The 15,321-nt window shown below is 50.1% G+C and overlaps 1 protein-coding gene across 1 annotated transcript in view; it reads left to right on the plus strand.

Moving 5' to 3' along the window:
- CDH23 (cadherin related 23) overlaps positions 1 to 15,321 on the plus strand; it is a 437,615-nt gene that overhangs the window by 193,558 nt on the left and 228,736 nt on the right. Inside the window, exon 9 of the mRNA XM_065922525.1 lies at positions 1,355 to 1,433. Within this exon, the coding sequence (XP_065778597.1) occupies positions 1,355 to 1,433 (79 nt within the window). The remainder of the gene's footprint in view (positions 1 to 1,354; positions 1,434 to 15,321) is intronic.

Here is a 15,321-nt window from a genome sequence, read left to right on the forward strand (position 1 = left end):
GTTTCTATACCACTAGTAGCACGTGGGAAGCCCAGTGGTATTTGAATGTGTTCATTATATGCTAGCATCTCTTCCTAGAGAGTCTTATACCTCCACAGCCCTGCTGGGGCTGTGTCTTTTGCCCGAAGCACGTTCCTTTTTGTTTTCTCTCTCTGGCAAGCTATTCACTCCTCATTCTTGCATATGTGCTTAGTCGCTCAGTCTTGTCCAACTTTTTGCAACCCCATGAACTACAGCCCACCAGTCTCCTCTGTCCTTGGGGCCTCTCCAAGCAAGAATACTGGAGTGGGTTGCCATTCCCTCCTTCAGGGGATTTTCCCAACCCAGGGATCGAACCCCGGTCTCCTGCACTGCAGGCAGATACTTTACTGTCTGAGTCATCGGGGAAGCTCAAGAATCCTGGAGTGGGTAGCCCAGCCCTTCTCCAGGGGTTCCTCCTGACCCAGGAATTGAGCTGGGGTCTCCTGCATTACAGGCAGATTCTTTACCAGCTGAGCTACCAGGGAAACCCCACTCCTCATGACCCATCCTAAATGTCACCGTTTGTGCAGCTCTTTCCTCCTGGTGGGCTTCTATACTTTGGGGTATATTTATGCCTCCAAGAAACCCTGTATCTGTATAGCAGTGTCTGTCCATATGTCCTTGATCCCTTACCACAGATTGTGTGCTCCCCCAAATCCCATCGTGGGTATTCCAATCCTGGGCCCTTCTCCCCAGGTGCTGTAGGGAGAATGAATGGGGTGGGAGACGGAGCCATGGGAGGTAAGAGCTGCCGGTTGCAGTGCTGGATGGGGTGTGGTTCAGAGGACCGTGGTGGCCACCACAGTTGTCTTGGTAATCCCTAAAGATACCCACTTTCAGGATTTATGATGCTTTCATTCATAGAATAATTCATCCTTGATGTTCTTCTTTACTCAGGTTCTAGTGAAAACAACATCCCAGGATTTTGTGTTATTCATTTTAAGATGGGGCGAACTGAGACCAGAGGAGTGCAGCAAACTTCTGAGGTCACACAGCAACTTGATGTGTTCAAGATAGAGACCAGATCTCTTGTCCTCCTGCTGATTGCCCCTCTATCAGTTCTTCCCTGGGTGGTTCATCCGAATGAAGGGAGATGGGGAGCAGAAGAGGGAGTGAGAGCATTAGCAAGGTTGGGCCTCTCCAGTGGACACAGGTGTTTGCCTGGGGCCAGGAATGATAGGGGCAGCGAAGGTCTCTGTACTTGGCCCCTACTTCCTAGACTGACCTGAGGTCCCCAGGGGGAGGGAAGCTGTGGGTGTCCGGACAGCTACAAGAAGAACAGCACCCTGGGGCCTGACCTACCAAACTCAAGTCCTTTCTCTTTCCCACCCAGGGCACGACAGTGCGAATTATCACTGCCATTGACCAGGATAAAGGACGTCCCCGGGGAATTGGCTACACTATTGTCTCAGGTAAGGCCTGGGGTGCCCTAGTGCCCCACCCCTACTCAAGAAGAGCCACTCTAGGAGTGTCAGGCTCTGTGGGTATGTGGGACAGTATCATGAGGGGACCCGTCCCCAGGGACAACCTAGGCCAAAGGACTCAGGAGGGAACTGCCTAGATGAAGGAGGGAGGAGCAGGGGAGAAGAGGAGTTCGAGACGGGGGCGGGGGTGGGGGGGTGGCGCTTGGGTGATGGTGGGGGCAGGAGTGTGCATCGCTCTCCGAGGTCTCAGGCGTCTGCGCACTTTGGGGCTCTGAGTCCAGGTTATTGGTGACTCTTGTCTAACCTCTTTCAGTACGCTGGGTTTTTGTTTGTTGTTACTTGGTGAAAATATGGCAGTTTTTACATCATTTTAGAACTAATTCAGCTGCAACTTTGGCTGATTTCATGCTTTCTTCACATTTCAGACCATTAGACAGTCACATTTATCTGGAATGTTGCGGGGAGGCACGTAAGCCTTCCTTTCCCACCTAGGCTCTTGGTTGACTGAGTGCAGAGAAAGTTCTGGTTGGTAGGACCCCTGACTCCACATCCCTGCCTATGAACTAACAAAGTAGCAGCTCCTTGGCCGTCGTGGGTCTGGGTGGCTTTGGAACAAGGGGGCTGGTGAGAGGTGCAGGAAAAACTGCTCACTCATATACAGACTCTGGATCAATCTGTCCCTGTTCTTCCACCCCACCCTGGCCTCCCTGCCCAGCCTGCTGGGTGAGTGAAAGGTGAGCCTTGTGCATCTGTGGGGAGGTGAGGGGCTGTTTGAAGGCCAAAAGGATCTCAGGCCACTAGGCCAGTGTCCACCCCATTGCCCCTCCCTACCACACTGTCAAGAGAGTAGATTTGGCATTTAGGGGCATTTTCTCCCTAAAGCTCAGAACACCAATGTGTAGTGATCAAGAACATGGATGGAGTCTCTTGAGCATACTATCTACGGGTGGATCTCCATACCTCAGTTTCTCATCCATAATATGGGAGCAGTAAGAATGCCTACCTCAGGTGGCTCAAAAATCAGAAGGCTTACTGTATGTAAAGGCTTTAATAAATGTATGTGAGGTATTAATACTTTGTAAGTGTTAACTGTTATTAATGTGCATGTGTGCATGCTTATTGGTTGCTCAGCCGTGTCTGAGTCATGGTGATCCCATGGACTCCCACCCTCCAGGCTCCGCTGTCCATGGGATTCTCCAGGCAAGAATGCTGGAGTGGGTAGCCATTCCCTTCTCCAGGGGATCTTCCTGACCCAGGGATCAAACCCAAGTCTCCTGCCTTGCAGGCAGATTCTTTACCATCTGAGCCACCAGGGTCATCTAATAACACCTTCAGGGTGCTGAGGGTTAGGTGGTGGGAGGGAGACCAGTCACATCCTTGGGAATGCAGGAAATCAGGGGTATTGTGGACTTTCTGTGACCTGCAGCTTCTAGCACAACTGTTAACTGTGCTTCTAAGCCCACGGAACCCTAAGACCCAGGGTGAATATCAGAGCAGCTCACATGGTGAGCGGTAGCAACAGCAGTGTGGGTTTGCGCCTCTGCTTCCCCCACCCCTCTTCCTCCCCATTCTCATGCCCAGCACAGGGCTCCACAAGAGTAAAGTCCAATTTGTACTTGTGGAGTGGATGAATGGATGGATGGATAAATGAATTAATGTATGTTACTCTATGGTAATAGGTTTTCAAATTCCATTTTGCCCAAGTATCACCTGGGAGCTCCTACCAAAGAAGCAGAGTCCTTGGCATCCATGAAGGTTCTCATTCTATAGGACTAGGGTGCAGCTCAGGAAAGGTCCTTTCTCCTCGAGCCCCAGAAGCAGCTGGTCCTCAGGCCAGGATATGGGAAAGGAGGTCCTAGGAATGGCCATGCTGGTGCTGGTCTCCTTCATGAGTTTCTCAAATTGGGAAGCAAAACAAGTGCCTCGCGGTAACAAGGGGCTTGTGCTGGAGATCTGAGTGAACACCAGTGAGCCCCAAGGCTGATGGAGTTGGGAACCTAGTAAAAGCTGGCAGCAAGAAGGGGGCACCTGGCTGGGTAGGGGATTGTCTCCTCATCTCATTTTCTCTGGGCTGGTTCTAGACATGCTCTCAGACAGGAGTGGGGAGCAGAGAGTCATGGACAGCGAGAAATTCCTCTCTGATACCAGATGGCCATCCTCCAAGGCATTAGTCTATTTCCAGTCTGCACTGGGTGCCAAGCCACCAGCCCCAGAAGCTCAGGCCCTCTATAATAGAAATGGCCCCAGCCACCCCTTTCCCCTGGAGCAGGAGGCTGGAAGGCAGAGCTGCTGAGGCTTTGGTATCTGAATGGTGCTCTGGAGCTTACAGTCTGGGGACAATTGCCTGCAGCAGCATCGCATGAAATGGCAACATCCTGTGAAATTTCTAGGGACACACTTTCTTGGGCCAGGTGCAAAAAACAGGATAGGAAGGGAAACCCAGGATATGAAAGTAGAGGTGGGGATGCATGTGAAGGTGGGTGCAGGAGGCAGAAATTTCTGGAAAACCTCGAGCACTTAGCATAGCTTTATAGGATTCCCAGAACAGATGTGCCTTGAGGGCTTTTAGAAAGGATGACAAACGGGTTTTCTCTTACCTGCCAGCTTTGATTGATTGGTATTGGCTGCCTGAAGGGGACCAGGAAGCCAAACAGGTTCAGTGTGGTCTTCAATTGGTAGAGTCTGCTGTGGGTGTGGAAATGGAGGGGCAGCACTGGGGCAGCTGTCTGCCGTCCTTGGTGGGGTAGCACTTGGACCACGTTCGCAGGGTGGCCATGACGGTCCTCACTGTAATGGGTATTTGTCACCAGCAACCCCACCTGGATCCTTTTCAGACAGTTTGAGGAAAGGGCAGTCCCCTTTTTTCCCTTCCTATCCTGAGTACCTGGTTTCCCTCCTTGCCCTTCTCCCCAAGCGTGGGCTGGCATGGACCCCTGCGAGCCAACCTCAGCCCAAGTCTAGGCAGGCAGACAGGCAGCAGGGCACACTGCCCAGGGGAGTGTGATTTGACCTCTTCCTACTTCCCTCAGTTAGTCAGTGTAGACACGACTGCAAAGAGCATTGTCTGCCGAGGGTCTGGCCTCTCATGCCTTCCTCTCCAGTGGTGTTAAGGCCTGGGAGGCTTGCCCAGTGCCAGTTTGGCTCGAAACGCGAGAAGGGGTGCCCTGGCAGTGCCCCTTCACGCGGACTGCCCCACACTGACCCCGAGTGCCTGGTGGGAGCCTGCCCCAGCTCAGGTGCTCTGGGATCATTTTCATTTGAAAGAAAGGACTGAGGGCCTCAGGGGCTCCCAGAGCCAGGTGCGAGTCCTGCGGGCACTGTGGGCTAGCCCGTCTCTGGGCACCTTAGGAGCCTGGGCAGGTGGTCTGTCTCAGACACAGGCCTGAGCCCACAGTGACGCATGGCACACGGTTAACCCGCCCAGCTCCCCGAGGCCCCGTCCCCTCCAGGCTGTTTATCAGCTCTGCAGCTGGGGGGATTTATGTCCACGCACCGGTGCTTTCCCCATTCCTAATGACCCCTCTGTTTTGCCAAGAACAAAGAGGCCTTCAGAGGTAAGTTATGGCTCCTTTGCCATCAATTTGTTCTCAGCCTCTTGTGGCCAAACTACGACCGAAGAATGACAAGGCTGTTTCCCATAGAGGACCTGGCACGGGCCCTGTGCTCCCTCAGCCTGTGCCTGCCCTGCCACTCACCAAGGGCATCACTTCCTCCAGGGTCTGACCTCCAGAGCTCTGCGGGCTCCTGTCCCCAGTGGTCAGCCTCACCTGTGGTCTGAGCAGACACCCTCCCCCGACAGATGGACATAGTCCTGCTTCAAGGGGTGGCTGCATTCCTGCCCAGCAGAGCACCAGACTCGGAGTCCAGAATTGTCAGTTTGAGGCCCAGCAGTGCCACCTACAGCAGGGCATTTGGCCCTCTTAACCCCATTTCCCCGTCTGTGGAACAGAGATGACAACTCCCATGGCAGATAAGACAATGCCAGAGAGACCCCAAAGGACCATAAAATATTAAACATTATTAGTTGTTGAAGAAAGTTCAGGACCAGGGGTTCTTGGGACTCTTACTCATTTCCTCCTTCATTCATTTAAGTATAGAGAAGTAAGTGGTTGAGCATGCAGGCTTTAGGGCCATATTCAGGGTGGTGACCACTAGCTGAGCTGCTCAGTACAGTTGCCTTGAAATGTACAGAGCTTTTGGAATGCAGCTGGTCTGATTTGAGATGTGCTATAAACACACAGGGTTTTGAAGACATAGTATGAAAAATAGATTGTAGAATATCTCAATAATGCCTTACATAGATGACATGTTAAAATGGTATATTCAATATACTGGGTTAAAGATAGCATATTATTAAAAGTAATTGTACCTATTTTTTCTTTTAATGTGGCTACTAGAGAATTTCAAATAGCAGGTGTGGCTTGCATTCTGTTTCTGTGGGCAGCTCTATTCCAGAGGTAGACCGCCTTAACTTGCCTTCCACTACCTGTGTAACCTTCTGGGCGTCAGTTCTCCACTCTGTGAAGTGGAGGTAGTTATAGCCCAGGTCTCACAGGGATGCTATGGCGTGTACACACTTAGCGGAGCTCCTAAATGTGTAATCAGTGCTCAACACACAGGGACTTGAATATCCACCTACAGTGGACTGAGGGTCTTCTCTGTCCTAAAGTCCTGAGAGCTGGTAAGGCCCGAGTCTCAGCCACAGGAACCTGCAGGCAATCTGGGGGACAGGCTGAATTGAAGCGCCCTGGTGAAATGCTGTGAAGACAGGCATGGGCTGTGCTGATCATTGTTGATGTAGAGCAGTGGCAACTCCCAGGGGGGTTGGCTAGACTGTTCTTTCTGCTCTTGTATATATTTTAAAATGTCCGTCATAAGAAGTGAGCAAGAATCCGTGGGAGTGGGTGCCTCCCAGCCATCACCAGGAGGGGAAGCTTACCAAGGAGAGATCTTCTAAGGTAGCCCTGACAGATGAGCAGCTGGGAAAAGTGGAGCGAGGGTCTGTTGCAGGCAGAGGAGCAGGACGTACCAAGATCCCAGAGCAGAGAGAGTGTACCCGATCGTGGAGCTGCAGTCATGGGCGTGGCTGAGCGCAGCGCATGAGGGAGGCCACAGAGGGGAGATGAGGCCAGTGTGCAGGGTGTGAAACGCCCTGCCCAGGAGAACACCAGGCCCTGGTCCTCAGGGCAGGCGGGTGCCAGTTCAGCAGCGGGGGGACATGGTCAGGGGTGTGTTGTGCAAAGCTCACAGTGGGTTGGGGGAGGGCAGGTGGGAGCAAGTAGATCAGCAGGGAGGCTGCCCTAGTGTCCTCAAGTGGCGGACATCACAGAGGGGGCACAGAGACAGAGCCAAGGACGGTGAGGCAGCCACGGTGACAGGAGGTGATTGGTGGGGCACTTGTTTTAGGCGTCAGGAGGAGCCCAGGACTGGACCATGGCCTGAGATGCCTTTAGAAATTAATTTCCAACCACTATTTGTTCCAGAGAGGCATCCTCTCTTCCCAGTTAAGTGACCTGGAAGGAGTCACTAAAATTCTTGAAGCATCAGTTCCCCCATCTTTAATCTGAAGCTGATGGTGTCTTTCTCATGGAGTTGTAACAAGTAAATGAGACCATTATATAAAGCAAGTGGCATTTGGCGCCTGTCCACCATAGGTCAGCACCCAGCAGGCCTCACATGTCCCTCCTGCCCACCACTGGGCAGGATGCAGTGGGGACAAGCGCATACCATGTGGCAGGAGCCCACCTTGCTAGCTGTAACCACTCATGTGCGTCAACAAGCAGGCCGCCTGGGTGGTCAGGGGACCAGACTGGAGGTTCCTCTCGGCCAGTCCCAAGGGCTCTAAGGCCCGGCATTCTGTCCTGCTCTCATCTTCCCACAAGTTCCCAGGCTCTTCATCTCTACTTAAGCACTTGTCACAGGAAGCCCATCCAGGAGAGGCTGTGAAGCAGTGGTCCTCAGGGTGGGGCCTCGGACCAGCAGCAGCAGTTAGCCATGTGAATTCTCAGGCCACCCCGGAGCTACATAGTCAGACTCGGGAATGGGGCCTAGGAGACTATTTAAGAGGTCTTCCAGGTGATTCCAACACTGTCTGAATCATTTCCTCCACTTTAGAAGCATTTTGATTTTCCAGAAGTACTGGACTGGTGAGTTCTGTCATTTGACTCTCTCCTTCCCATAACTGCCGCTAAATAGACCCTTCTCCAGCACCCAAAGGGCCCCCCGCCACCCTGGGGTATGAGGATTTGGTGAAGGAGCCCAAGCTAGCACTTCCCACTCCAGCCTGCATTACAGCCCCCGTCTCAACCCAGACTCCACTTTCAGGCTGAAGAAGCCTAACCTCTCCCATCATCTGGATGCTTTCTTGTCTGAGCCCTGCTTCTCTGGGTCTCCTGCAGTCCTGCCATATACCCGATTTGTTAGGTGTGTGTGTTATTTGTGTGTGAGCCACTGGCCATTTAATCCCTCACAACAGTGTATGAAGGAGACAGTATTACTGCGCTTCGTTGGCATGTATGGCTAGGCTTGGGGACTTTTATATATTGACCACAGCCAATATATTGACCAATATATATATTGGTCACAGCCACAAAGCAGAAGAATGGGGATTTGAACCCAGGTCTCTTGGGCTCCAGAATATAGCCAGAATTTGCATGACAGCAGCTGTTATCAAAGTGATGTCTCCACCTGGGTATTATTAGAAATGAAAAACTTTGTACCCTACCCTAAACCTGAGTCAGAAACTCTAGAGGTTGGGGCCTGCATGATACTGTTCTGATGGCCTGGGGACCACCCTTTGAGAAGCTCTGGTCTTGAACAGCATGTGTCATCAACAGGTCAGTATTGCCCCCAAGGGGGCAGCAATTTGTTCTGAGAAGTAAAAAAAAATACCTTACTCCTTATATGTATAAAGCGCACACACACACACACACACACACACACATATATATGCTATATTTGTGATATTAAAATTTCATGCAGGTTAGGGGAGCAGTTAGAAAAAAATGTCTTAAATGGCTAGGGAGGTTGGAGGGGCATGTGATAATGAAAATAAAGGGTTGAGAAACAATGGCCTCGAGTGAAGAATAGGTGTGCAGTATCAAGGTTGAAACCCCTCCATCCCAGCTTAGAAGGCAGTGGCCTTACCACTGGGTCATGCTGGGGGACCTGCCCAGGTATGTTAGTGAAAGACAAAGTCTTCACTCACCACTTGCTGAATTTTACTTTTAATGTTACCAAGTGAGGCAGTTCCTTGAAAACACATTGAACACTGAAATGAAAGCTCTGTGTGTGTGTAAAGAGAGAGAATAATCAGTCAAATTTGCACAAACCCACATATGTCAGTACATACACCTCCACATATGCCAATAACTAAATCGGGCCCCCGGCCATGGCCTGGTAGGGGACAGCTATCACAGAAGACCATCATTTGAATCACTTCAAAGCCCTTGTGATTAAGCTACTTGGCAATTTTCTCCCCCCAAGAGGTAAAAACTTAGGAAAAGCAGATCTGCTTTGGAAATCAGAATTGCACAGCAAACCCCCTGGCTTGGGGTACATATTGGGTGCTGAAAGCCCCAGGAACGTCAGGGCATCTGGTCAGGCACAGTGGGGAATGGCTGGAGCCAAAAGGAAGTCAGGGAGGAGTCAGGGCTGATGAGAGACAAGAGGTGAGCCAGTTGGAGGAGGGCATTTAAGGCAAAAGATGTGGGTTCTTGAGCATGTCTGGGGGTGAGAGGGTCATCAGAAGATTTATCTCATGGAAGTTCTGGACAGTCAGAATGGGCAGCACTGGAATGAGGATGGTCTCCTAACAGGCTGCTGCACCAAACTAGGGCAGGACTAGGGTTTGCTGTGGAGATGTAAAGGAGGAGATTCATTAAGGCGATACAGTGAGAATGGATGGTGCAGGGAAAGAGGGAGACAAAGAAGCATCTAAGCTCTAAGTCTCGGTATCTAGGGTCCCTGTAGTGGCCTAGGCAAAACAGGGCATATTCATAAGGAGAGCTGATCTGCTTACACCTGTGACTGCCATGCTAGACCCATGTCAGCACATATACCAGAGCACCTGTATCCCATGTCAAGGCAGAAATCACTAATTCATCTCAGCACACTTTCCCACTGAGCCTGAGTGGGCCTCCGAGCCTCCATCAGCCATTGGTAGTTGATAGGCCTTCTCTAGAGAGCTGGAATGAATATGCCATCCAAGGTTTCTCCAGTTTGCATCCTGTGGCTCTCTTCTTTCAACAGTATTTAAGGGGCAGTTCCTCTGACTTTTAAAAAATTTAATTAAAAAATATTATTCACAGTGCTCTCCCACCAGCGTACCAAACCAACAACAAGAGGTCACACTAACACTGAATTCCTCCTGGTAAACCATGGGAGAGCCCTCACTTCATTCTCCCTATTCGTTCTGCCTCCTCTCTTCTGGGTTACACTTCTTCACATCCACTCCCCACACTCTTCTGTGCTCTGTCTTTGTGCCTTTCCTGAGGCCCTGCACGCTCTTTGTCAGCAGCTGTACCTTGCCTCTGGCATCCTTCCCATGAATCGAATTGGCCAGTGGGCTTTGAAGAGGTTTCACCACCATGGTCTGAGACTCTCCCTTTCTGCCTCTCCTCTTTCCCACACCCTCCTCATGGGCAGAAGTCTCTGACCCTTGCTTAAGACACTATAGAGCCTCCTATGGGACCCATGTACTGTGGGAGCTTACCCAGGACCTCCCTCTTGGGTCCAAGCAGCACCTGGGTTCCACCTCCACAGCTGGGCAGTGGTGGCCCTTGCTCAGCTCAAGAAGCAGTTCTCTCCAGGCCTGGGATCTGGCAGACCAGTCATGGCTAAAGGCTACTTTCAAGGGCTCTGGCTCATTCTAGCTCATGCCTAGAGATTGCTTCGGAGAGAAGTTCTAGTCTGTTTTCCCTATGTCAACAGACATTTGTCTTATTAAAAAAATTGACTTCTTTCTAGTTTTTCCTCATCTCTAAGTAACTGCTTTTTATTGCAGAGATCCTTAGAGGATTGTGAAATTAGCCAGCATTTATTTTGCATTCTCTTTCTTTCTTATCTTGGCACACTTCAAGCGCACAGAACTGATTCAGACATCATCTTTGGCTCCAAGTCAGCACTGGTCCTTGTATGGCCCTCTTCAGTTTCATTATTAGTTTTTAATAATTTTGTGGACACCTGTGAACCCACCAACCAACCCAAGAGCCAGACCGCCACTCATCCCGTACATCTCCCTGTGTTCCCCATCCAGTCCATCCCAACTCCCCATCCCACAGCCATCTCTTTGCACCTTGCGCTGTTTGTTTGTTTTTTTCTTATTTCTTTGGTTTCAAAGAATGTTTTGTCACGTGTGCATATTGCAGTTGTCTTTGAACTTTATTTTAAAAGTATGTTACACATAGTCTCCTGGGACTTGTGTTTTCTCTTCAATGTTACATACAAGATCCGTCTGTAATTTTTTTTTTTTTGGTGTCATTATTTGTTCATTTTTATTACTCTGTATTACTTTGTCATGTGAAAATATCACAGGTAATCCATTTTCTTGCTGAATGATGTACGCACTGCTTTTTGCTATTGCAAACCATGCTGCTCTAACATCTTGTGTATCTCTCTCTCTAAACATGTGAGAGGGTTTGCTCTGGGCTCGATACACTCTCTGTCACCCTCACCCTCACCCCAGAACGCGGCCGGTCAGAGTCATTTTATAGATAAGGAAACCCACAGAACTCATGAAACAGTTAGGGTCACACAGCACATAAGTTGGGGGCACAGGATTCAAACCCAGTTTTTCTTGCTTCCAAAACCCACATCCTTTTTACCATCTTTTACTATTCTGCCTGGGAAACCAAATGATTCATGTCAACCCCCTGGTCTGTGTACCAAACTAGAACCCCAGGATTCATTCATTCAGTTAAGCAGCCAATATTAATTGAGTTCCTACTGTGCGCCAGGCTCCATGCCAGACCCCGGGGACCAATTGTGAAGGGAAAGTTGCTGTCACTGAGCCCTCGGAGCTCACTTTCTAGTGGGGAAGACACACCTAAATATCAGCAAAGGCAGTGTCTCCTGGCCATATTAAGCACTGAGCAGGAAATACGAGTGTGAGAAGGTAGCTGGGCTGGAGGGCCACTCAGGAAGAGGGGGTCAGGAAGACTGGACTAGGGGGATCTCAGCCTCCCTAGACTGTGGGCTTGGCAGGAGATCTCATCCCTCCCTGCTCAAAAAAGGTCTCAAATATCTTTTGGGAGATACAATGAGCCCCTCTCAGCAGCTCACATTCCCCGCTCCCTTTTTCATCTCACTCCCTGGATGACTGCTCAGCTTTCAAGGCAGCCCCCAGCCGGGGCTAATCTGAAATAAAAGTTTTTATTATCTAGCTTGATACCTGGTGCAAGGTTAAATCATACAAGAGAAAAAGCAATAAGAGAAAGATTAAATGTAAGGCGCCGTCTTAGGCATGCCCCTTTGCAATATGGTTACAAAGATATTAAGCCCGAAGTCACCCACAGCCTCACACGGCTGTACCCTCCCCTTTCTAGGCTCAGTGATGGGGTGGGTTCCAAAAGAGGAGACACCCTGGGGTGCCCTGCAGAGAGGGTGAGCAAAGCAGATGGAGTTCTACTGGCTCAGTCCATCAGCCACCTCCTGCCCCTGTATGGCTCTGATTCATGATTTCCTGGGGGAACAAAAATGTTGACATCTGCACCTACATTACTGTCAGCATCTCCATGTCATCAGTGTTTATTGTGTGCCTGCTATGGGCCAGGCACTCTGGAGAGAGAGAGGGAGAAATCATAGTCACAGGCCCTTCTCATGGCCAGCCTGGCTCAGGTCTCAGCTGACCTTGAGCAGGTTACTTCTGTCTATGCCTCAGTTTCCTCATCTGTACAATGGGAATATTAATAGAGTTTATCAAAACATTATCTTCTGGTTGATGACAAATGCATACACGAAAAGATACCAGGATTCCTCAGCACATAGATGGTAATGGCACTCTAGAAAAGTAAATGTCACTGGCTCCTCCTCTCTGCCTAAAAAAATCAAAGACTATAGCTCTTAGTAAATCCCCAAGCATTGCAGGGCCCCTTGGGCAGGGAGGAAGGCACGTGCTATCCAACTGACCTGTTTTTTTTGTCCCTGATCCCTTGTGGGTATCCCTTGCACAAAGCCAAGTCAGTAAGTCACCCGGGTCGCTGCTGTCAGCACCCTCCCTAGCCGCTGAAATGGCCCAGCATCCCCCGGACACCCCATGATCCTGGAGCCAAAATGGATTGTGGGTGGACAGGGGCTGCTCATCATTCCCCTGCAGCTATACCTGGGCTTGGGCCCCTCAGCATCCCTGCTGGGCCCCTTTATGTTCCATCTCCTCCCCCACCATTTAAACAGCTTCTCCCACTCCAGCCTTCAGCTTTTCTCTGGATGGGGCCCAGACAGGACCACAAGGACACCATGCCACCCTCCCCACCCCTCTCTCTCCTACAGAACCCATGTTTTAAAGCAAATTTAAAATATGGAAGGAAAGGAAGGGATCTCTCTTTTAGCCCACATGTCAGCAGGCCCACCCAGATTCACCATACAGGTCCAGTATCAGCCTCAGGGAGAACCTGACTGCACAGGTAATCCATCACAGAAGCCTGAAGCATGGCATGTATGACGGATGCTCCAGGAGGTCAGGAAAGTGCTGGTTCTTGAAAAGGGCAGTCCTGGAGGGATGCTTTGGAGAGACCACGAGGAAGGGGATGTTACCAGTCACAAGGCAGGGTGTCAGCACACATTCAGGGGACCTCCCCATCAGCCCTAACACCCTCTTACAGCATGGGCTTCACACTGGGAGAGCTTTCAATGCCAGAGTAAGGGGTCACAGTAACATAGGAATAGTAATGAACACTTTTGTGGACTTAGAACTAAATCTAAATGCTTCTCCTGCATCAACTCTTTAAATTCTCCTACTAACCCCATGAGGTAGGTACTGTTATTGTCTGCCCATTTTGCAGATAAAGAAACTGAGGCCCTGTTGCCCAGAGTCACATGGCTGGTAGGAGGGAAGAGCATGTTACTCCAGGACCCACACTTGCGCAGTGCCTCTGGCCTCCCCTCCCCGTGCCCTGGACACCTGGCGGTGCTGCCGGAGGCCGGGAGGCACTGGGTCTACCCGAGGGCTCGGCTGTCTTCCTGTGGCCCTGCAGCCCTCCCTCTGCCTCTCTGTCAAGTGCTCCTCCTGACTCAATTAACTGGCTGCCCCATTCAAATATTTGACCAATATCCTGGAAACAGAGATTTCAGGGCAGATATTTTCAGACATTGATTGAAGTGAACAAACATTCTGACCCAGAAGGGATTTATTGCTCACATTTTCCTTCTGCTGGGCCAGGCTCCATTCTAGCACCTTCAGAAGGCTTTTCTTTTGTGGCGGCCAGTGGGGTGGAATCAGGCAGCCTCTGTTTTGCAGCTCACTGCCCCTCCCAGAAGCACCTGTTCTGAAGGACCATATCAGTGAAACGCTTTGGAATCAGTGAAAGCAGAGGCTAAAGGGCACTTCACAACAATGTCCAGCATAGCAAGGTTTATTTTAAAGGAGCCAGTGACCGATTTTTCTTCTTAATGACAGTGGGGGGGCGGGGGGGGTGGCAGTCGTGTCCAACTCTTTGTGACCCCATGGACTACAGCCTACCAGGCTTCTCTGTCCATGGGATTCTCCAGGCAAGAATACTGGAGTGCATTGCCATTTCCTCCTCCAGTGATCAAACTTGTGTCTCTTATGTCTTCTGCATTAGCAGGTGGGTTCTTTACCATGGGTGCCACCTGGGAAGCCCCTTAACGACAGCGGGAGTCTTAAATGTCTGAGAGAGATTTAGTTGGGACTTAAGGAACACTTTGGAAAGGAGGAGTTGAGGTTCTGGGATGCTGTGGGTCCTTTAGAAGTTTGTGGGGACAGGAGAGTCAGCTCTTCACAACTCAGCAGATGCTTAGTGAGGAGGTCCTGGTGAGCCAGCCTCCCTTCTTGGTGGTCTTGGGGAGACAGGGTCTAGAATGAAAATTGGAAATGGAAAACCATCCTGTGAGAAGCTTAAGGAGTTGCTGGGGAGTAAACATATGAAAAGTTGCTTGTCCATTCATACAGCATTTGCTGAGGGACTCATGCTGCCAGTAAGTCCTCCAGGAGACCAGAGGAAGCTGAGTGTGTCGGGGGTTGGGGGGATGGGGTGAGGGCAGCAGCTTCACCCCAGCTGATTCCCCAGAGAGATGATTTTAAGTGCCGCACGGGTGGGGCGTGAAATAACACTGAATCACACAGTGAGACGGCTATTCCCTTCTCAATTCTCTTTTAGATTTTCTATTTCTGTCAGCCCTGTCCAGGAGAAAGTCTAGTTGGGTACTCACATCTTGAACACCTCTTCACCATTTGGCTCATCTCTCAATCTAACAAACAGAAAGCAGGCTAGAGCCTTCGGATGCCAAGTTGATGTAACTAAAATCTCACCACATAGGCTCTTTTTATCTATTTTATAATCATTATTTATGGCCAGTGAACTGGTTCTCCATTGATGATATTCTTAAACAGACTCTACTAGAATGATTTTTTAAAGGAGAAACTGAATCAAATGAAAGAAAAGTGGCAAATAATAATAAAAGTGACATGCAGATATGGAAAAAGCTGGACATCCAGATAACTGAATTGGGCAGTCCTAACACTGGAGTAACTTGTCCTGAGCCTTTCCTTATCTGTACTATGGGAGGGATGATGGAGGTGCTGCAGGTTCTGACAGTTGTATCCATGCATGTAAAGTGCTTCAAACAGTGTCCAACATCGGGCAAGAACTTCAGAAATACCAGCCCTCTATTGGATAGGGTCCTGTAAATGATATCACCT

Source organism: Muntiacus reevesi, chromosome 2 (genome assembly GCF_963930625.1).
Source record: "Muntiacus reevesi chromosome 2, mMunRee1.1, whole genome shotgun sequence".
In the NCBI taxonomy this organism is placed as follows: Eukaryota; Metazoa; Chordata; class Mammalia; order Artiodactyla; family Cervidae; genus Muntiacus; species Muntiacus reevesi.